This window comes from Phalacrocorax aristotelis, chromosome 6, assembly GCF_949628215.1.
Source record: "Phalacrocorax aristotelis chromosome 6, bGulAri2.1, whole genome shotgun sequence".
In the NCBI taxonomy this organism is placed as follows: domain Eukaryota; kingdom Metazoa; phylum Chordata; class Aves; order Suliformes; family Phalacrocoracidae; genus Phalacrocorax; species Phalacrocorax aristotelis.
The window spans coordinates 41,275,716-41,300,152 of record NC_134281.1 but is presented as its reverse complement, the minus strand read 5'-3'; the positions used below and the strand labels follow the sequence as shown (position 1 = coordinate 41,300,152).

General features: G+C 40.5%; 1 protein-coding gene across 8 annotated transcripts in view; it reads right to left on the bottom strand.

Annotated features, from left to right (window-relative positions):
* Positions 1–24,437, bottom strand: part of JAK1 (Janus kinase 1) — a 66,411-nt gene that overhangs the window by 19,837 nt on the left and 22,137 nt on the right. For 4 of the 8 annotated variants that reach the window (XM_075097356.1, XM_075097354.1, XM_075097355.1 and 1 more), the window contains exons 2-6: positions 12,222–12,301; positions 11,143–11,341; positions 8,772–8,895; positions 2,930–3,083; positions 870–1,033 (exon numbers count right to left, since the gene is read on the bottom strand). In XM_075097356.1, the coding sequence (XP_074953457.1) occupies positions 870–1,033; positions 2,930–3,083; positions 8,772–8,895; positions 11,143–11,341; positions 12,222–12,227 (647 nt within the window). In that variant the 5' untranslated portion in view covers positions 12,228–12,301. The remainder of the gene's footprint in view (positions 1–869; positions 1,034–2,929; positions 3,084–8,771; positions 8,896–11,142; positions 11,342–12,221; positions 12,302–24,437) is intronic. The other 4 variants (XM_075097350.1, XM_075097351.1, XM_075097352.1 and 1 more) reach the window with 1 other exon arrangement.

The window sequence follows — 24,437 nt, the reverse complement described above, 5'->3', positions numbered from 1 at the left end:
GGAAAAACAATGCTATAAGTTAATATGTTGTCTCCTAAACTTTTAACTCTCTAAAATATGCAGCTGCCATACTTTGAAAGTTACAGAGAACAAGATGCAGGAAAGCACTGTGCAGCTGGCACTGTAGCAGCATTAATAGCCAAAAGGAATTCAAATACTAGTCTGGAGAAGAGGCGGCTGAGGGGAGACCTTATTGCTCTCTACAACTACCTGAAAGGAGGTTGTACTGAGGTGGGTGTTGGTCTCTCCTCCCAAGTCGCTAGCGATAGGACAGGAGGAAATGGCTTCAAGCTGCATCAGGGGAAGTTTAGATCGGATATTAGGAAGAATTTCTTTACTGAAAGAGTGGTCAGGCATTGGCACAGGCTGCCCAGAGAGGTGGTGGAGTCACCATCCCTGGAGGTATTTAAAAGATGTGTAGACGCGGCAATTCAGGACATGGTATAGGAGACATGGTAGTGTAGGGTTGACAGTTGGACTTGATGATCTTAGAGGTCTTTTACAACCTTAATGATTCTATGACTCTATAATTTATTCTAACAGTTTTCTCATTAAGTTGCCACTTAACAACAGTGCCATTTCTGAACCTACTAACCCAGAACCCTGAATTTACAGCAAGTCAGTCGGTACCCAATACATCAGTATGCTGGGTGCACTAGCTGCATAGATTTTAAATACTCTCCAGGTAGGAAAAATTCAGGTTTTCTAATACATGCCCCTACTGACAAGATTAGGAAGACCCACTTAGCAATAGTAGAGTTGGAGCTTGTAACTCCTGTACAGTCAGATACTGGAAGGTAAAAATCCTTAAAATCCCTTCTGAAGCGAAGTGCAGCAGACCCAACAGTGACGAAGTTGTCCCAACTTACCTGATATCTTTGGGAAGCTCTGGAAGCTTCACATTTCTGTTGATGGCATAGTGAGAGATTGCAAGGACAGCCATCCCCAGACATTCATTTTCAATTTCATGAACCTCTTGATCATTTTTAGGATCACGGATTGGTGCCAGGCCTTTCACTAAGTCGTACTGGCCCTTAATAGGAAGCAAAAAAAGAAAGCTACCAGATTTGGTATTTGTTATAGTCTATCTATGAGCAACCAATATGTCACCAGATCACAGGCTCTCCTTGAGCAAGAAGAGTCACCCAAAACTTAAAGCCAGGACAGGAAGGGGTAAGACAAGAAGGGAAGAGCTGTGCAATAGCTGCTTCATGTCTTAGACCAGTGAAAAAGAAACACAGGCAAGCACTAGTCACGCCACAAACCCTGCCTATTTGAGGAGAAACACCAACATTTGTGCCTGCCAGAAGTCTTTTATGACAATTTGTGGAACAGGTGAAATCACCACGTGGATTGTCACAGCACATCCACCCCACATACAGTCCACAGCAGTGTAGCTTGCATCAAGAATGTGTGTAGACTCCCAGGTAGAACACCTGCACTACTCAGACACTTCCAAAACCCATCTCCTTCTTTTATATATTAGCCCACCAAAAATTTACTTTGTTTCTAATTAACTAAAGAAAGCACCACCCTATCCCCTTCTAGCACCATTGTGATACACAATAAATACTTTGTCTCTCTGCTTTATCTCTGCCTTTCATCACTTGGGGTCTCTATAAACCCCCACACATTCCATCTCTAAGCCACATCTCAAAGCCAAGACTGCAACCTCTGTGGCCACCACCTTGCTCTGGGACAGTCTGAAAAATATTTGGTTACCAAAGAGCACAGACATTTCTGCTGCCTTATACTAGTACTATTGTTTTTCTCTTTGGCTTTTTTCTTAAATGTTATTACCCAAAAATAAAATTCTGCTTAGTGCAATATTGTCTTACAATACTCATTAGGGTCCCTACTCATTCTGCAACTTAAAAGGTGTTTTCATTCTTTTTGCTGGCCCTCAAAAAAAAACCAGGACAAAACCAGTTTTGCATCATGTTTTCAAACAGTGATTTGGTGAAGTTGCATACAGGTACCCAGGAATGTTCATACAAAACAAGGTGTAAGTTAGGTTGATGACACAGAAACAAATATTTACTACTTTTATTACTTTAGAATGCAAGTGGCACCATTAAAGTGCACACGTAGCTGTGGCTAACTTGGTAATTTTTATTATTGCAGTTGTCAGCAAAACAACAAGTATTCACTGGAGCAGCTTCATGCTGCCTCTTTTTCTGAAGGACACAACCATATTTCAAAATCTGAGTATTCTGCAGTAATTATACTCAGAATTAACAGTAAATATGCTTTCCTCCAGTGCATTTAATTTGCTAATTTCACAAGCCTTCATCAACTTCAAACTCCTAATTTCTTTGGTGAAACCAGTTTCTTGTTTGCAAAATCATTTGTACGCATAAAAGCTTTTTCACACGAGAGCTTTCTGAAATAAGGACCCTGCCTACCTGCCATGTCCAGCATGGTGCATGTACTGCCAACAAGTGGGAGCACAACAGAAGGAAAGAAAAACCACATGTAAACGAGCTATGTGCTAGCGGTGTTATCAATGTTTTAACACCACACAGTAAAAAACACTCATTAAAAGGACACCATATTGTCAATTTTAACACTGCTAGCATTCATCTATAGGAGTATGGAATTCAAAGTCATTATGTGCAAATGCTTAGCAAAAGAAAAGGTAATAGCATTTATATCCAAAAATATTTAATATTAAAAGAAAGTATGCTATAAAAATATAGTCCTTTTTGGACTGCGAGATAGTTTCTTTACACATCCTGCATATGGGTAGGTTTTTCTTCATGTAGTAAATTCTCTCCACCATGCAGAAATATGAAGAAAACACTTATCAACACTAACAGGTAAGGTTACATGTACTTTAAAAGTTCGAAAATAGGTCTTGAAAGCAGGTTCTACTGGATCAAATAGCTTCTGCGCGACTACAACGACAGAGACGCAAGCAACCTCCTACCTGCGCAAAGATGTATTCTAATGAGCTTGCATCAAGTATAGGGGTTCCTTCTGGTGCTGGCTTCTTCTCATAAGAGTTCTTTGCCTTCCTTGGTGAATGCCTCCACACTGAGGGTTCATTTTCACTAGTTCCATGCCAGTTTGTAAAGTAGTATCTTGCAAGAAGAGAGGAATAAACTTTCAAAACTTTTTGGGAAATTTTCCATTTACATTAGATACATAATTTAAACTTTTAAAAGAAAACCAGTTGCAAGACAAAAATCCATAAATCTTCTGCCCCGAGGCTGCAACTTAAAGTGGTCCACTGCTGAAGCCGCATGCCTAACCTGAGGAACTGGGGAAAACTGGTGTACTCAACAGTATCTCACTCTTAACTCACAACAGCATGCCTGATTGCTTGTCATATTCATAAGGAGTCCACCAAAGAAAAAGCCGCCACTCAGCTGACAATTACGTTTCCATCACCTCTGACATTGCTTAAACAGTGTAAGAGAGTGTAATGCTTCTACTGTGCCATAGTTAGCATTGGCATTCTAAGATAAAATGGCTCATCTAAAGGGCTAACAAGACTTCACACCTCCTCCTCTATAGGCACTGAAGCAATGAACACAGGAGAACTGATGTGAATACCTCCCCCATGGCAGGAGCGGGAAGCAGTGCTATGCCTTGCTCCCTAGAATTTCTGCTTCCTTTTGGTTTTCAATGGAGCTGGTGAAAAAGACACTAATTCAAATCATCCAGTTTTAAAGGGACACAGTTAATGTTCTGTGCATATTGCAAGCAAACAAGTTTTTTCTCATATCTGTACACAAGGCTATTTAATTGAAAACCTGCTAAAGGCGTTGGGATCTGCTGAAAATAAATGAAATTTTGGAGTTCAAGCCTCTGTTAGCACCTTTTAGAAATCTCTGCCTCAATTATTCCAGAAATGTGTGTTTATTTGGGTTCTAGTAACATTTTTAATCAAGTGAAGTTTTGTTAAATCTGGTTTGAATCAATGTACCTTTTGCAAAGGTTCATGCCTTGCATGTGATCATGAACTACTTAAAATTAAAAGGTTACAGCAGAGCAGATTTACCCCAGAGCTAAGTAGGAAGGATTTCTATAAGAATATGTCAGTCTAACTCCAGAGGAGCATTCAGCATTAGCAAGTGCAAACAATCCAGAATTACTGCATTTTGTGTGTGTGTGTGTATTTATATTACTGCATTAACACAAGGCAGGTGTGAAATTGGACATTTCTGATGGACAGTGAGCACTGTGTCACATAATTCGTTTCACGTTACCATGACGTATCAACAGCTAAGCTTTTAATGTCTACCTAAAAATGTGATCTGCAAAATCATAAACACTTTTTGTAACCAAAATGACATCAAACAGCTTTACACAAGAGAAAGACAAATGAATGTGAACGGTAATAGACACTGCACGTAAAAGAAGTAGTAAAGAAAAAGTGAGTGGAGAAAACCTAAGGTTGTAGGTAGAAAATGCTGAGGCATGTCATGGGTATATCCAACTCCTGAATTGGAAATAGACATTTTCTGTACTGAAAGAAAAAGCTGAATAGATAAACTGCCTTATAATCTACAAACACATTTTGAGATTAAAAATAACAAATCTGTTCAAATAACAAATCACTATGCTGCCGAAGCAGTTTCATTTCAAATATAACACAATAAAAATTGCAAGAGATACGGCCTGGAAGACAAGAACCAGACAGCAGGCAGGCAGTAAGTCAACTGGCAAATGTTTACGAACATTGTCATGCAGGACAATCCACATGCAAACATGCGTGTTTTAAACTATGTGACTATATCTTTGTGATTTGTCTCTGACCAGAATGGGATTTCAGGGATTAAGCCCCAGTACTGAAGTGACTGAGGTTGGTGTGTATCAGCTTCAGTGCAGAGTCAGGATCTTAAAGAGTGAAACAAAATTACTAACTTCAGTTCAGTACCATGTCTTTTAACCACGTTATCTGCACAGTAAGTTGACCATTCAAATGAAGAATTATGTATCAAATTACTCTTTAAGAGGTCAGATTTTCTCTACTCTATTCCTGTCCATCCCTTCTTTTTGGTAAGTCTTTTCAAGTCCCCAAAACATTTATCTTTAGCATGAGTAGGAACACCAACACACAACTGTGCCAAAAACTCCTGACAAGTACTGTGAGATACCGCAGAACTCCTTTGGATGAAGCATAAAAAGCAAAGGAAAGCAAATCCTTCTGCCTCCAGGAAATTACTTTGTTTCCGCACGCTCCTTTATAAGTTGAGTGATAATTAATAACTCCAATTCTTTTGGTATTTCCTGAAAATAATTATGGGCAAGGTATTGTATATTGTTTGTAACTGAGACGAGAATTTTTTCCTTTCACCGATTAAACTGCACTGATTAAGACAACACTTAGAGTTACAATAAAAATTAGAGCCCCATTGTTTGGGGAACCATATCAATAAAGGAGAGTCTGTGCCTTGAAAAGACCAATGGACTTGTGGTAAAGGACAGATTATTACCACTCCACTTTCACAGACAGAAACAGGAGCACAAGCTTTCCAATTCAGAAGTCCTGCAAACAAGCTAGAAAGGAGACTGCATGCTCCTGAGTTTCAGGAGCAGGATCTACCCCTCCTTTAGAGTGCCTTAACTCAGGGCAGGCAGTTGCAGCATGGGCGAGGGCCAACAGGGGATTTTGGGAGTCAGCTCAACCAGGTCACCCCTGGAAGGAAGTAGTTTTGCACTTCACCCATTCAGCTGGGCAAAGAGCAGTGGAAATGCTGGAGGGGGACCTGCTGCATGGCTCTGATATTCCTTCTTTCTAGAGTTTGCAGAAATGTGTGCATTGGGTCCCCTTTCCAACCCAAGAAACACTGCTACCTCTGGCTTAAACAAAATCCAGCTATGGAACGGTTAAACTCCTCCTCCATCAGCTGGTGTGCTAATTAGTCCAGGATATTACAAAATACTGTGGTTTCTTATGTTGTAGACTGTTGGTTTTTTGAAACTTGAGGCACGTGAAAGAAATATAGGGCTAGTTACAAAGTTTACAAGTCCTTTTAAAATACTACCAAAAGTATAGCAGCTGGCAGAGATTTGATAGGGAGGAGGAGGAAGACGGGAAGCTCACACAATCAGAAACCAAACCTAAAATTTTCAGCAGTGGGAGAAAAATGAAACATCTAAAAGCGTTTGAAACTACTCGTAGTCACATACCTTTGTTTTATATATATAATTTTAATAGGGTATGACTAATTCAAACCTATCAATGTAATGAAATTTCAGAAGTAAGTTTGTCCACATAAAAATTATTTAGTCTCTAAATTATTATATATGGTCTAATACATTGTGCTATTAAATAAGTCCAGACCATTTTCCTTTTTCAAGAGGAACTCTTCCTCTTGCAGAGCTCAGAATAAACAATATTCATTTAGAGAAGTTTCACAATCCTGTATTGCTCATAATTTTTCAGTGTTCAGCCTTACTCTCAATTCAGATGCCCAAGCCAAGACATACAATAGATCATAAATGAAACAAAGAAAATTATCACTTCTTCAGTACACTACAGTATTCCTAGGGAGATGGGAATCTTTAGATTGGAGCACCTAAACTCATGCAATCTCTTCTTAAATGCATATGAAATTCTTTTAAATATGTATTACTGGCCAAAGGTTTGCCAATTTTCATGGATGAAGTACGTCTGACAAAAGAGATGCCCCTGCCAAACTTCACATCCCAAATCCAAAGCTTAAAAAAAAAAAAACCACCAGAACTTTTAAATACAGAAAGCAAGGCATTTTCCACAGCTTCATTCTGTAACATCATAAAACAGAAAAAATTCCAGAAAATAAAGTTCAACATAGAGTAATTCTGCCCACATACAAAAAATTTGAGAGAGTTGTGAGCAGCCGAAGATGATTTATAAAAGGCAGGTGTTCAAGCAGTTTTAAAGCAGGTGTTACCTGCCCTGCAGGTAAGATGCAGTAGGAATGAAAGAGTACCTGGAGAGAGCTCTCATCATTCACCCAAAGCAGAAACATATAAACACTAAACACAGCGGAAACTATTTTAAGGATTGAGTTAAAAACAGCATCATACTTCTAATCAGAGGATTAAATTCCTACAACTACATTTTTAAAATACCACCGTCTTTTACTGAGAAAAGCACACCGCATCAAAGAACTTCAGTATTGGGAAAATGCCCCAGACTCACAGTATACCAAGAAATTCCATTATCCAGCATATGGCTAATCTGACCTATCCCTTAAAGTAAGAAGGGGCACTTAATGCTCTGTAAAGAGGCCATTAAGAGTTCTCAGAGCTTCTTTTAGAGAGTCACTCAATTCCGTTATTGTATGGTGTTATCTGCCAAACTTGAATCACAGCTGTTTAAAGATGAGATTAGCCATGGTTAAGTCATTAATACCACTAATAAGACTGTGTTAAAGAAAAAAGAAGAGACTATAATATCCTCTTCTAAAAATAGGTATTGGTATTATAATTACTTGAAAAGCAAAGATCTTTCTGTTGTCTCCCAGTATTTTTTTTCCTCATAACAGTTCATCCAACAATAACAATACCAGCCTGACACAAATGTAATCAGAACCGAAACACCTAACAGTTCAAAGATCACATTTTCAAAGCTCTCTCTTTGTATCTGCATAAGCAATGTGGTTGTTACTCTCCAATAAGCCTGGAAAACGGTTTGGATGCACAACCTGAGGTTTATACATGACAGTTCTCCCATTAGCATGTCCAAGTGATAATCATGTTGTCTAACTAGAAATTATCAGGATAAAGATGTTAAAATGCATACAGTTGTATTAGCATTTGAAGTTTTTTCTCTATAACCCAAACTGACCACATACACGAGTACTACATTTTAAGGCAGAGAGGGAATATTATGTAGAAGCTTGTTTTCTTACAGTTGTACCTTGAAGAATCGACAAAAAATGGTCTGTGGACTTAAGATGGGTAGAATTTCTAGGCTAATTATTCCTAGAAGCAAAGCTTATTCCATACATTTTTCTCCTATATCATACACTTAAAAGCTCATATTGACGTAAGAATAAAAGTCAGGACAAAGATCAAAAGAAGAAGGCAGTATAACATGCAGAATTAGATTTCTATCAAATCTTAGAAGGAGAAAATCCTTCCTTTAGCTAGGGTATGTGAGGATGCTCAACAGTTGTCAGCATTACTGCTTTCACTTTCCAGTGGATATGGGTTGGTGTACCCATTCAGCCCCAGAAATCTCAACCGGCTATGCGTTCTATTTTAAGAATGCCACCTGAAGTTCAACCTGATGGTTCATCACGGATAAAGATCCTGGGAACAATGGTTTCTATTTTCTGATGCTTTTTCCAGACTAGTGCATGCCACCCACAGGGAGGTCACACAGGTTCCCCTACAGTCCTGGAGGAGAATTTCAAAAGCAATAACATGTTGCTTCTTCAAGTTAACAGTAAAATTCCCATTGACTTCAGTAGGAGTACAGTTCACTTAGAACATTTCAAATGGAAATCGAAACATGCAAAATACTGACATAATAAAATGTTTTTGAGCCATTTTTTTCAATTTAGTTTTTAGCTAGTTCAGTCACCTACAGCTTTGTGGGTATGGGTTCTTGTGGTTTTTCAACTTCTGGGGCTTTTTACATGGTTATATAGCGAAGATGAAAAAAAAATCAGTAGACATAAGCTTTTACTGTTAATCTCTCACATATGCTGCGAAAAGCAAGCTGCTTCTTTTGGTTTTGCTTTCCTGCTTCTTCATTGAGTTCAGTAGTAAGAGTCAGAGCATCTACATATGGTTAAGGAATCATTTTTCAGATGTTTTGCACTTACCTCATTCGATAATGGAGCCGGTGTGATGTTTTTTCATCTACCTTAAAGACCTGGTTTGGTGCATACCAGAGTCTTTTATTTTCATCATACAATGCAAAGAGATTATGGCACAGAGGAGATATAGCTGTCAGAAAAAAGTAAACAAATGTATGAATCACAAGGCTACACTACATATGCACACCCCAAAAATATAAATGCATAAAGCAAATATCTGATCTTGCAAAATATACCATAAAAAGAAACTTATACTAGGATTAGTTTAAAACAAACACTAGAAATCTATGGTTCGAGTGGAACTGCAAACTGTGCATTGGTTCACTCCATCAGTTTTATTGTGTATTAAGCAGCATATCACTTCAGCTACTTCTAACATTAAACTTATTCTGAAATCCTGATTTTGCCACAGGTCTGAACTTAAGAGGAAACGACTTAAAAATATTCACTTTTCCCATATCACAGAAATAGGTGTTTTAACAAAACCACTCAGCAATATCACAACTTTGTTCTCAGTTATATTTTATTAATAAATTTTACTCTCATAGTTGAAAGACAAGATTTTAGCGAAATGATGAAAATCCCCTTTCTCATTAGTAAGCAGGCAAAATGTCATCTTTCCATTCTTTCCTAATTCAACAAAGGGTTTTCCAACAAAGAACAGACTTTGACTTCTATGTCTAGGCCGACTTGCTTTAACCTTTGCATTTACATCATGCCAGAGAAAAAACAGGCTACAGTATGTTTACAGCTCTACCACTGTTTGAATTCCTTGCTTCAGTTTCCTGCCTAATAGGAGGCTGTACCTTTTCACAAAAGCCCTAGTCAGGCAAGCAGCTCTGTGGCAGAGAGAGCACTGTGGCATGTGCTTAAGTGTCTTTCTGAAATTGGGCCAATTGCAGAGCACTTTGTCGGGGCCCTGCAGAATTCAGCGAAGCCATTTCTATTGTGAATTGGGGAGAGAAAGCAGAAGGGAAGAGGTGAAGCCAAGGAAATAAAAACTGAGGAGCCTAACTGCAAAGTTCACAGAAGGTGGAGTTGGGCAGCCACTGCCTTCTGCAGGTCAACAAGCCGTATGCAGATGCCATCAGTGGTTTAACTATTCAAGTTGTGATTTACAGCAGAGACGAGCATCACAGGCCTGCTGAAATGGGTAAGACTTTTGTACTTCACTGCCATGCGCTGTGGGTTTAGTGAAGAGTGAGAGAAGGCAGAAAGAAGTTCCCTTAAGGAAAGCTCACTTGAAGTCATTTCTTCAAAGGTTTTAAACTTCCAACAGATTGAGAGCAGTTGCACAGTATGTGGGTTCACACCCATACAAACAGCAGCAGTTCACAGCTCTTCCATGCTGACATAAATGGGTGGGTTTTAAGTACTCCTCATTTTCATTAAAAATATTCAAAAAACATTACTACTTATTTGATGAGGTTTGTTCTTCAGATTCCCATCATTCCTGCCTTTCCAATAGAAGAGAAGGAATTAGCTAAATGAACTGAAGGGTACTCAAATGTTACAAGAACCAAGATGACGTGGGAAAAGAAAACATTTTAAAGCTGCAGGAAAACTTATGTCCAGTTTGCCTATTTATACAACCAGATTCACCGTACCAGCTGCATAATACTTAGTGTTCCATGAAGCTTGGGGAACACAAAACTGGGATCAGGGTGGGAAAGAACTTCAGAATCGTAAATATAAAAGTACACTGATTCATGAAGCTCAAACATAGATTAAATCCACTAATTCCAGTAGAATTACATAGATCCTCAAATATTTTGCTGAGTCAAGGACCACAGTGACAAAAGCAAGAAATCTTCATTATACATTTATGTATTACCGCAATTGTGTGCAGTTCAGGTTATCATGACTGGTGAACTGTTAGTACTATGGATATCACAACTCTCTGCAAAGAAGTGTCAAGTAACAAAACTAGAACAAGACAAGTAGCGAATAGGTTTTGTTTGTTGGTTGTTTTTTTTCATTAGCCCTCTCCAAAATGTTTTATAACATGGGACGGATCCTGACAGGCTTACCAACTAGCATACAAGGTAAAGCCAGCTTTGTGTTAACGTATTTGTATACGTTGTCTCCTCTTCTCTTAAAAGAAACCTAATCATCCCACACAAATTAAAAAATTAGTACCTGTATCTGCCAGCAACCAGGGTGGGAGGTCATCACTTTATACAAATCTCAAGACAGTGTCTCCCACCATTTGTTCCATTCCAAGCAGTTTAAGAACTGCCCAAAGAGACCCTTGGCCTAGACTATGTAAGATGTATATTTCTTCTACAAACATTGACTTGCATGCAGAGAAGGATGCATCACTTTTGATACTGTCAGGCCTTGCCACTGAAAACTTATATCAAATCCATATACTCACAACACCTCTGGGCAGCTTCAATGCACAGCTCCTCTGAGGTAAACTCGCCACTGGTGTAACAAATGGGATTTTTATCTTGCAGGTAGAAAAGTATTTCTAAACCCTGATGCTGAGCTTCCAGGTTTACTTCGCTCTTCTTTGTGCTCCTCATTTTTGCACAGAAAGCCATGGCTTTGCAATCTTCTTTTACATTTAGATACTGAAAGTGGAGGAAAAATAGTTATGGAAAATGTGAAGAAGAGTTCAAATATTTGTCAGAACATAAATCCATTGCTTCATGAAGCTACTGCATACTATGATGGGCCAGGCAAAGCATTTCTTGAAGTCTTCACACTGATGACCTGATTATTCAAAATCAGTACTTTTCAGAAATGAGAGGAAAAGTGAAAAAGAAATGTCAATGATTATTCTGTTTCTGGTAACTCTGTTCCAAATAATTCCCCTCTGCTGAAGTTCTTCTGGTTCCACAACTATTCTAGAAGGTTTCTCTTCTTACTGTAAAGCAGGAATAACTTTCACATCCTTAGGCACCTAACTGGATGAAAAACAATACTGGAGGCTGGGTAATATAAACACTACAATTTATATTTCCTTTAAAAAAAAAAAAAAAAACACAAAACATTAGCTTCTATTTTTACAATCTACTTTAACAGCTAAATATTTCTGATAGTTTTCTCACCTCTCAACCTTTGTTTTTTTTAAACTCCTTATACTTAATGTGTCACAGTGAAATAAGCTCTATCAAAGAGTTATTTTTTATTAATACTTCTCTCTATCTCCAGAAGGAAAAAGTAGCACTAAATAGGTTTAATGGAATATCTTTTAGACTGCCAAGAATGCATACAAGACAGCTCTAACTCAGAAGAAAATGCATGTTGCATTTCATACTCAGTGCTTAAATAGAAAGAGCAGAAAGGAATTAGATGAACACACACTCTGGGTATTATGGGGTCTGTGTTCCACATTTTACTAAGTTTGGCTCAATTAATAACAAAAGCCCAAACCACCAATTCTATAGTTTACTAATTTAATCATCCCACCGAAAAACAAACAAAACCAAACCTCAAAAGCCAACACACCTGCATTTATGTGACTGTCTGATCCTCTACACAACTGAAACGGATTATCTTCACAATCTCCAAGAGCAACTTGACTGTGGCTGAGGGAAAAAAAAAAAAAAATGTCAGGAATGGCTTTCTACAGTTTGAGGCACAAAATATATGGTCATGCTGATAAAATGCCACTTGCTATCTGAGGGTATCTTTCCATTAATATAATTGAGATCCAGATCTAGTCTCAACCAAAGACAGTCATAGGAGGCTACTGATTTGATTTCTTGGGCACGCTGGTTGAGATGCAAATAAAAACCGGGGGAAAGCCTTCGTCATTCATTGTTTTTTCTTATTTTCAGAGCACCAACCATGAGTTTGGTGGTGTACTTATTGCAACCCTTAGCTGAGACACCAAAGAAGCATTATTCTCAGTCCTTTATCTCCTTCACAGCTTTTGAAGTCACTTCAGTCTTCACATTTTTAACTACATATTGCTAATTCCAATTCTTCCCTAGTCTCTATTGTTTCTTTCCCTTCCAGACTACCAGTTTTTTTCTTTGTTTTATTCTCCTTTGCTCTATGAAAGGTGCAGACCCTTGGGTAGGCAGCAGAGAATAAGTAATCTAATCAACACAGTATCATTGAAAGGGTCATCTTTCTCTCGGAAAAACCATGTTCACAAGGAGTGCAGCCCATTACTTCAGTGCCTTCAAGCAGCAGGGGCACCTTCCAAGAGCCTACTTCTTTTTTAAGCCTTATCTAACACCACAACCAACTTAGTATTCTGGGGCTAGTTTGCAAAACTACTCCCACCCAAAGTTACAGCTTGTTGTTATCACCTGAAGCAAACCAGGAAAATATCAAAATATCAATACCATCTCTTTTTAATGGCAGGCATGACAGTGCCTCTATCTAAAGCATTGTCTGATACCAGGGCTGTAAAATCAACAAGACACTACAAGAATACCAAAGAAGCAAAGAGGGGAAGAGTGGTCGTTGGTAAGAAGTCTCCTTAGTCCCACTCCTGATAGTAGAGCATGGAGCATCAGTGAAAGAGCTTGCATGGTTGGAAGTCATGGGTGTATGTTCCTTTCCAAAGGTGGGCAAGGCTGCTCCTCTCCCACTGGTATGGGAATAAGCCAGATGCAGAAGGAGTCTGGACTTCTTGAAGAGAATAAGGATGTGGGACTCTGTTCTGCATCTCCAGAAAGACTCCCATACTTTGGCACTGGTTCCGCATCACTGTCCACCAGCCACAGCTCCACGCTCTCAAAGGGAAACCATCCCACTTGCTTCTCCTGGGGTAGTCACTAATTAAGTGTGACAGTAAACTAAATGTGACAAAATGTGTCTCAACTAAATGTGACAGTACTGCTGGTTTGTTAAATGTCACCCATCACGCATCTGAAGCTGAAAGACTCCTCCATTTGTATTCTCCATCCCTCCATATCCCCTTCTCCCCTATCTCTGCCAAAACATTCTTGGACTAAATGCATACTGTTCTTGCCGCAACAGCATTGGGCCTTAATCTGATATAGCAGACTTCAATGAATATTGCTTTATAAGCCTTAGGCTTAGTCTGGAGAAAATCTGACAGTGCTGCAGAAGCCTCCCTTGTACTTGGAAAGTGCCCAGCAAATGTGATACTATCATAGAAAAAACTAACATTAATAGCAGAGCACACATTTACCATTAAATTGCATGTTCCTTCCATCCATGCTACTTTAATGCTAAATTTGAGTTTCCAGACACATTCCCTCAGCAATAATATGGGGAAGAAGTAACTGAAAGTGTGATTACTGAACATGCAGGCAAGCCAGTAATTATTTCTGCACAGCACCAGAAAATTTAAATGCAAAAGCTTAAGGATATTAGCTTTAACCTAATTGAAAACACTCCCTTTTGAATGGCATATCTTGTAACTGAAACTCAATATATTTTAATATCTGTGTCAGCATAATATTAAAAAGATTGTCCAGACATTTTAAAACGTGAAGGGAAATATAAAACCATTGCCTTCTTGCAGATTCATAAATCAGAATTGTTGCTTTTCAACACAGCGTTCTTTGGTTTTGCTTGATAGCTCATACTCCTGTTTCTAATCATGGCAGCAATTCCCACAATACAAGAAAAACCTTAAGTGCTGCTTCATTTACAATTCACTTTGGGGGATGAACCAAGCAAACCAACATCCAATCTCTAACTTACTGTTTACTAAAGAGTTTTCCAGATATTCCCATGTTCAATGTCAGGAATTCACCTTTTTAAAAATGCATCTTAACAGTCTTCCAAAAAGTCTCCACTGAACAAGACAAGTTCCTGCTCTTAGTAGTAGCATCTCTCATCAGTCCTACACAGTAATATTATTGTACATACAGGTCACAGCACACAGTGACAGCCAGGACAGCGTTACGGCAGCCCTTTGCTCCTCTACACCCTGCTGCCTGCAGGCATGTACAGGCAGCCGTTCAACTGTCCCCCATCCAAGTCTCACGCCAAACCTGTGTCCGTGACTCAGAGCTCCCCACGGCCACTATATTGGTCTCTTGCAATCTTAGGCATCACGTTACACAGCGCCATCACAGACTCTCATGCTTTACTTCAGAAATCTGACAGGGATTTTTATCCTTTACCACTTAAAAAGTTTCAGAGCCTCAGTGCACTATCATTTTTGTGTATCTCCTGCAGATTATCTCCCTCCCTCTTGAATGTTCCCTGATGAATTTACAGATACCAGCTGTACCCTTTCTCAGACTGCATTTTGCTTAGCTTTCACTGAGCTCCACTGGTCTCTTCCTGCACAACAAGCTCCACTTTCCCCCGCTCATCCTTGCAGCATCTCTCAATACTTAGCCCATCCTCCTCAAGCAGCACTTCTCCAGGGGACAGACACAGGACCACAGGGATGCACTCAGTCTCTACTTGCGACTAGTCTTACTGACTGGACAGCATTTGCTTTTTTCAGAGCACATTTTCTCTTCACCTGATTTCTGTTTCTTATGGTAGAGTCTTTTGTGATGCATGCTGCAAAATATTTAGGGGAAGGGAAGATAGCTCTTCTCAACATACCGCTTCTTAACTTCACACGCTTTATAGCCTTTTGAGCACTCCCCAAAGCAAAGGGTTTCTCTGGTCATTTAAAATCCTGACCAATGCATACACACATAGCTGCCATCTTCTTAAAATTCTGTATGTCAGTCATGGAGTAACTCTGCTAGCTGGCACAGTAAGCAAATCCCCAGCCCGGTGCACCACCAGCAGAGCGGGGGGCAACAGTTCATCCTTCATGCAAGGGTTACAACCACAAAATTAGTGATTTTTGGGTGCACAAAAAAAATACCATGCACCCATCATTGCTAAAACTTGGACCTGATTTCTTTGGACGAGGTCAATGAACAGTTCTGGAACCCACAGAAAGTATGCTTCTCTCATACACAGATGAAGTTCTCACAGAATTTTGGTATCAGAAAGATGAAAAGTTAAAAAATAGGGAGAGGGAATTCTAAAGAAGGGTTCTTCAAAATTAGTTTGTTTCTGGTTTGGCTATTAAACTATTAAGACTTAATGAAGTATTTGGAAGAGAATAACATTTGGTAAAAACTCACCGTTCCTGCCTATGACTTGCCACAGCTAAGATTTCCTTAGTAAAAGCAGATTGGTTAAAGCCCAATAGTCCTGCAGAATTTCTACAGAAAAAACCCAAATGTACAACATTATTTGTTAGAAAACCCCTTTAAACTTTTGTATGCCTCAAAAATCAAGGAAAGAAAAGGCAGAGGCATAAATTAAATACTTTAGAAACTATCTGCAAATCTTCCTTGAACAAGAAGGAAGAAGCTAATCCACTGTTGCGGAAGAGCGAGCCCAGGAAAGTCCACCTGGCTCTGAAGCCTCCTGTGAAGCCAGGACATCTGCACCTGGCCCTGCCAAGATTCCACCTCGACAAAAAATGCCCTGAAACACAAAAAACTTCACTTGAACAAGGAAACAGGATAAAACTGTCAGCTGGCAGATACTTCAAGATGTCAGATACCAACAGACACTGGCTACAAGCTCCAATGTGCATTTTTAAGAAAACTTCTCACCTGAGTTCAATCAAGGCTGTAGATGCCACGTAGCTTATGCTCCCCATCTGAGCAGACAAAAGGCTTTGTTGGGTTTTTACCTCAACTCAGTTTTCTCATTCTCAGTGGGACACACTTAAATTTCTCCCAGTAGAACTGCCACAGTTCCCAAAAGAGAGACACTGCAATGTGGAGGAGATGCAAGCAGAACCACCATGCCTGCCAGGAGAAATGCCCTCAGCTGCCTGAAAGCTGCTGCCTGCACGTGCAGCCCATCCCACCTGGACTCCATGGACCCAGCACCTTTTGTTTTCCATTCATAAAACATTTTAATGGGCAAAGGGAAAACATGAAACCCACACAGGTTTTGAGAAGAAACACCCCGGCAAACCTCCACTCTGAGACCTGCTCAGATTTAAAAATGCAAGTTTTGCTTCCTGCTCATTTCGGGGAGTTCTGACAGGAAAACAAGACTCTGGCCAGCGCTGCTGACCGCCCCTGCAGGCCCTGCTACACCACTACCCCTGCAGTCTCTACACTTCCCACCATAAACAACATGGAAGCCAAATGCAGAGATGGAAGGTCTGTTTCAGGGGCAAAAGTCCCTAAAAAGTGAGGAGAGGAAAATCCCAGATAAAATCTGACCAAACCAGAACTCAGTCTGAAACACCATTTGCAAGTTCTTCCTCTTTTTTTCTTTTTCAACCAATTTAGTTTCTGGTTTCATGACAAATCCAGAGCCTGGGGATGTTTACAATTGCTTATGCTAAGAAAGTAATAGATAGGCTTTCCTTAAGTGTACAGGGCTTGCCATTTTTGTAGTATTCATAGTTTATGTCAGCCTGAAAGTTCTCAATTTTATTTTTTCAACACCCTAGTAAAGAAACATGTCACAGCCCATTCAGCATGTGACACACATCTAATCTAGCACAACCTATTAGAGACTTATTTAAAATAAAACCAGGTGCACTACTTAACTTCATAAATTTTAACACAAGAAAATTACAGTATCGATACAATAGCAAACAGCGATGAATCAGCACATTAAAATCCCAAATCACTGTCATGGTTTCGGCTGGCATAGAGTTAAGTTTCTTCACTGTAGCTGGTATAGTGCTGTGGTTTGGATTTAGTATGAGAATAATGTTGATAACACACTGATGGTTTAGTTGTTGCTAAGTAGTGCTTCTCTGGTCAAGGACTTTTATAGCTTCCCATGCTCTGCCAGGTGCACAAGAAGCCGGGAGGGGAGGGGGCACAGCCAAGACACCTGATCTAAACTGGCCAAAGGGATATTCCATATCATATGACATCATGCCCAGTATATGAACTAGGGCGAGTTGGCCAGAGGAAGCAGCCATCGCGGCTCTGGGACTGGCGGCATTGGTCAGCAGGTGGTGAGTAGTTGCATCACTTTTTTTTGGTTGGTTCCCCCACCTACCCCAGGTTTTGCCTCTTTCTCTCCTGTTATTCTCCTTTTCATTACATCGTTGTTATTATTATTATTAACATTATTATATTACTACTATTACAGTTTTATTTTAATTATTGAACTGTTCTTAACCCATAAGTTTTCTTACTTTGCCCTTCTGATTCCCTCCCCCATCCCACCAGGGTGGGGGGAGTGAGCGAGCAGCTACGTTGGGCTTAGTTGCTGGCTGGGGCTAAACAACAACACTAGGGGGCTATCGCACTGCTGACCAACCACCCTCCTAGAGCAGCCGTGGGAAGGCACAACCACCACCACAGCAAAGGTCAGCTCAACCTCGATTAACTAAAGCTCACAAGAAAGAAAAAGGTAAAACCTTTTGATTGAAGTAGGACATCACCATACACAGAGCTCCTTCAGGTCTAAAACTCTTGTCCAAGTAAGTCAGATGACAAAAGGTTCAGCACCCTCCTCCCTGCTGCCTACGGTGTCCATGTCTCCTTCTGACCTGTGGATCTGCTCACTACACTAACTCAACTCTCAAAGCTTCTGTTCACTAATAATTTAAGATTAACTATAATAACTACTATTGGCGCTCTTTTCTGGGGGTGTTGCTTTCCAGCCACACTGAAGAAAAAAAGGCTTTTAAAATGATATTTTTGGAAATTCAAGAACCCAAGTGCTACAGGGCAGAATGAGGTTTTCTTTTTAACTGTATTTGGGTCTTTTCTGTGCATATGCAATATTTCATCATCTTTATGTATGTCATATGCTGGTTTTTATTCCACAGGACTCTTTCCCTGAATGCGCAATTTAGTGTTTGTTTCATTTTATTCTGTTATTCAGAGTGATCTCACCACATGCTGTTTACCTCTACCCTAAAACCAGAATTACTAATTCCCCTTGGGTTTTTCTACAGTATTCATTCTGTGATATGACTGATCTATGTTGTAAAACTTTGTTTTAAAAATCAGGCTGAGAGCACATATAATGGAAATTTTCAGCAAAAATAGTTAACACACAGCAAAGTTCTTAAGAACTGAAAAACAGGGTGCATATGGTCAGGTATGTCAGCCAGCCTTCATTATTTGTGCACTTATATTAACATATGTTATATATTTCCATTTTTAGCAATCTAACTCCAAAGAGCAGAGGAGGCAGACTCCTGTTGCGTTCACTTACTGACTGTTCGGACCAGACTCAACGCTTTACAAGCCCACTCAATTCAGTGTCACACTATGAGAATTAACTCTGCTCATTTCCTGTGCTTTTCCAACACCGTATCAGCTACTTCTCTGAATTTCATGACGTGTCACCTATGTGGGAAGAAGTTTTTCAGCTCGCTCAGAAAGCTGCGTATTAATTCACCACCTTTATTGTACCATCTGTAACGGCTGTTGCAGACGCATGAGCACGCACACAAACACAAAGTCACATTTTCCTCTTTATTACCTGATCTTTCCAGCCTGATGTTCCTTTGGATAAAAATGGGCTCCTATGAAAGGAACAGTGACCAACAATTTTTATAACTTGCTTCTGAACCATGTGTACTTAATTTGTTCTCATCCACAGTTTCTGGTATAATAACAACTTTAAATTATACAATTCTTGAGAAGCTTACAATCTGTTACTATATCCTTGTATAGTCAATACTAACTGCATTTCAGCTAAAGCGGTATTAATTTCCCTAGAGGCAAATATATTCATGTATCAAGCCTCAAGCCATCATGGAAACTTACCAAACAATTGATATGATTTTTACATAATTACCACGTAGCTGATACTCCAAAACCTATTACACGCAAAAGCTAGGGGAAAGTTTTGTTTTGTTTTGTTTTGTTTTTTTCCACAAGCTAACCATCTAAAAAAGAACTTTATTGGCAAGACTGATGCTAACAGGACTGAAGGGGGATTCCAGCCTTAAAGAGATTTACATGGACAATCTGTTTTTATTCCTGTCTGGGACACAGCATTAACGATCCTTTTCCTTCCTTTATGTTCTCCTTCATGCCACTCACCTACATCCCCTCTCTGTGCCCACGCTAGCACGCAGCTGGTGGTTTGCACCTTTCAGAGATGATGGAAGTTCTCTGGCAAAAAGCCATGTTATCTTCCCAGCAATGAAGCAGATCTTCAGGAAACATGGCCTCTTCCTGGTGGCACTGCACTGATTTAAGGGGTTTCCTGAAGTTCAGTTCAGATGTGTGGAAAAACTTCCAGGAAAATCAGTCAGTGCAGCAAAGACCGCCAAATCCACATTTTCTTTGAAGAGAAAGTGTTACGGGTGTGCAAAGCTTCTTCCTTCTGGGTTTACCTGGCGAGTGATCCTTGTCAGGTCACTAGAACTGGATGTGGCAAGACCTCGCATGTGCTCTTCATGCCCCAGTTAAAAGCTAAAACTTCAGTGAAAGCTAATATAATGTGCCTCACAACTGAGGCAGTTAGAGAGTGAGCACGGGGTTATGTCCATCAGCTCCACTAACACATGACAACTCTTTCAACTCATAAGTCTTTGGTCATACACCCAAGCCAGAAGTCAGCGCAGCACTTAGGTCTACGAGGAGCTGCAGAAGCCCAGGGAACAGTTCTACCTTTTCCAAAAGAGGAAAACACACTGTAGTCATCGCACAGATCAATCAGAAAGGCAGGGGTGGAAACGAACGTAAAAAGAATGGAAGAAAAAGCACTACAATGTGCAACATTCTCTGCTAACTAGAAGACTACAGAGGGCTAGCGTCATCACACAACTCACTATGCCATGGATGTACGCAGCAAAAGCAGCCATCTGGCTAGGATGGTGCTGTGATTTAGGAGCACAAGGAGGATTCAGTGTCCAACGTGCTAGGACTTCTACAAAGCTTCCACACCTACCTTCCTCCTCCACAACATATCCTAGTAATTCAAGCTCCTTTTGCTCCCTCAATATTTTGGAGTTACCAGCAGTTTTCCTAAGCAGAAGGGAGATGAAGCATTTCCATTGTCCACATCTTCCAGATGAAGGACTGCAACTGCAGAACAACTCCCCTCTTTAACCGGACTGTAGCAAGAGGCCACTTCATCCTGCTCTTCCAAGCCTTAAAATCTCAGAGATGCTACCACGCTGAAATATTTGATGAAGAAACCTGATGTCTAGGGACTCGCTATGCATCTACAGGTTCTCCTCCAAGTTCTCTTTGCAAACCAAAAGTTTTATAAGCCACAATCCATCTCATCTCCACCTTATTCACTTAACTGATTTCATCTGCTCAGCAGTCTGTACCTGTGGAGAAAAGATGAACCCCAGGTCTTAGACATGCCATCCTGGCACCACACTGTTCCACACTCAACACTGTTCCGCTGGCTAATTATTTAGACTGAGAGTGTACCTGGGAGGGGGGCTATTTTTACCCTCCTGTTGCAAAACCACTACATCACCTTTGGCGTAATACCAAGATGATACATCCCTTCAGGTACAATTACCATCTCCATGATCCACTGGTGCTCCTCCAACAAGGGAATCTTCTATTTTACTCGCTTTTAAGGAAGAGGAAAGCTTAGATTTATTATGACAGCACCCAGATTTCTGATCATGTCTTAGATCTTTAGTAAGAAACAAACCAAAACAAGCAAACAGCTGATACCTAGCACAGTCGAGATTGGTGAGATGGCACAAAAAACACTATCAGCTTGTCTCTTCTGCAAATGAGTATAGGAGAAAGAAAAATTAAATGACTTGCCCACTTAGCCAGGAAATCAGCACCAGCATCGGTAACAAGCCTGGGTGTCCCACATCTCGCTCTGCAGCCTCTAACACGAGAGGTAGAATTAGAAGCAATAGTTCCTCCAAATACCAATGGCCTGAGCAGGCAGACTTACACAGACTACAGCTTTCTAGTTCGAGAATATGTAAAACGTGCAAAGGAGCTGGGACTTCTTGGTGACCACAGAACTACTGCAAAGCTCCCCTCCTCTGAGACTCACCGGCTGTTCACAGCACAGTAACCACACATGGTCATTTCCCTTGTGTTCAGCTCTGTAGCCACTTCCTTGAGAGCAGCCACAGATGTTCTTAACTCTTTTCATTTTCAAATCATGTCACAAAATGGAGACTCTTGTCCCAGTTCTCTCCACCCCCTGCTTCCTCCTCCCTGGAGCTGGGCAGCACTAAGTGCACAGGCTGCACATTACAATGGTGGCAGCAAAGAGGGACTGGAAGCAAGTCCCACACTCCCTCCTCATCCACTAGGCACTAGCACACCGCACCATCAGACACCGCATGCATGGAGGTCACCTGGTCTCAGAGAAGGAACGGATGAGAGAGGAGGTTTTGCTACCGCAAAATTTCTTTAACCCAGAGGAGGAACTTGTCCAGCACCATCCTGCAATGGGGCTGAGCTGCCCAGAAGCAGTGCTCGCACCCCAGCACTTCCCAGGGGGCAGGAGTTACTGATGGTGAAGGGTAACCTCAAGTTGACCACAGCAGCCCTCAGGAGAATGAACTGAAATACTGGCATCTCTTTGCACTCTACCTGGTTTAAAAATAAGTGTCACTAACTTGTTGCCATAAGCACTTAAAAACACTTTTAAAGGCCTTAAAGAGTTTTATCGATGTGGTCAACATCTACTCTGCATATGGCAAGACACTTGAATCCCCTAGATTGCTTTATTCACAAAGATTTCTGGTAGTTGCGTGCTTCCTGTGGTGGCTTTGCACTTTGGTAAGTGTTTTTTGATGGCTTGCCTTTTTCTTTTTTTTTTTTAAAAATGTGGTGAGAAGATACTGTTAAAGTTCACTCTTAACAATAACAAAAACAAAAGCAAACAGAACTTTACCAGTTATCTTTGCCTTTCTGTCCAGAGCAAGCCACCAGCAAAGGCATTCCCTAACCAATAGACATTCTTCCTGTAACACAGATGCAAAACCACACGATTTAATAGCAAACTTGGGATTTGCTATCAACAGCAAGAACAATTTGATCGTCGAATTTTTTTACCCCTCTCTGCGTTCTCTGTTCATCTTTTATTAAGTAGAATCACCCTGCTGTAATGCTGGTAGCCCCAATACTGGAACTCTGCATGCAATTCTGGTTGGAGAAGGTATGGCCAGATGGTACAAAAACAGTGTCAGGGTTAAAGAGGGTGTCTCAATTAAAGCCCTTTCTGTTAGGCACTATACCTAGTTCCAACGCAACAAAGTAAAAAGCTGAGATTTGAAGTGCAGAAATCTCTGTAAAGCAACAGGTACTCTGGTAGCGGAGGAGGTGCTAATTGTAGCTGTGGGGTGCCATTAGTCACACTGTAAAAACATCTGTAAAGGCCATCACACGGTAAAACAGAGCAAGAATGGAGCAATGAAAAAAACTGCAATGGGATCCCAGATCTGAGCACAGATCACTTCTGGTCCTACCAACAGGGCCCCAGGTTAATCCAATTTGGCAAAAAACTCTGAGGTACAGCCTTACATACAGCTACCAAAAGTCACCAACCTCTTCCTCCTCCTGTCCCCACCTGACCTCACTAAGCCCCTCCAGCAGCAGCACACCCTTCTTTTTGTTAGCTCAACCTAACTGCACAGGGCAGTGTCTGGCTATGCTGCAACCAACACAACTACTGACACCAAGAAAGAAAAACATTCATCAACAACAAAGAACTTTTAGGCAGCACCTCTGTCCTTCATGCAGAACCTAATTCCTGGAAAACCTGCCACCCAGCAGAGTATAACTCAGCAATAGGAACAACAGCTTAGCTTCAGGGCTTTTTTTTCCCCCTCCTTTCTCCCAGTATCTGTATAAGGGAAGAATATGGCAATATCAACTAACCGCTACTACTCACATGGCATTCCTTCACGGAAAAGGACTCAAGGGGACTCCAGCTGGTCTTTCTCCACAGTCTGAAGCCCTACTACTACCACCAAAAAAGAAAAAGCTCAACTTCTGACTGTGCTTCCAGGTCTAGAAAGCTAGAAGCACTGGTCCGCAAAACAGCATTAACTCTTCCTCTGCCAGGTACAAGCTGCATTATGATTTCTGCTACATTGTGGAAACCACCACCTACGTTTGAAAACAGATTTGTCCCACATGCAGCATTCCTTTCCATAACTGTAAGCACAACTCCTCCAGCTTTCCCTGCCCATCCCCACTAGCCCCCCCATGCACCATGCAGGCCACTGGAGCATCCTGGACAGTGATCTACCAACATTTCAGTCTATGGGGAAACTGCTCCTTCATATCAATGGATCGTTTTTTGTTGCTTGTGAGGTAATTTGTACACAGATGTTCTGTTGCGAAAGAGTTAGCAAGTGTTGCCATGAAAGCCACAGCCATATGAGACCAATTTACAGAAACAGATGAGCTCTACAGTAGCTATGCCAATGCCACCCGGAGCTTTGAAAAATCAAATACACTGAGCTCCAACTAAAACCTATTTGCTGGGAAACTAATGAAGGAAAGTTAGTCAAGGTAACATTTCAACCTTGTCTTGCTATACCTATTAACTGCTATATTTTGAAGAAGCTTTGCTTTCTCAGATGCTGTGCTTCACTCTCACTACAGGGAATGACAATCACCACGTCTGTAAATAAGAGGTGTATTACTGTGCTCACCTAGTGCTAAAGCAGTCAACAAATTGAGGGCAAATGTTCTAATGGGGGTATATGTAAGCAAGGAGGAGCCATTATTTAAAAACTGAGAGCAATCAGGTTAATTAATGTTCCAATAAACAGTATGACAAAAAAAAAATCTAGATTTAGCTACATAGGTGCACAAGAGACAT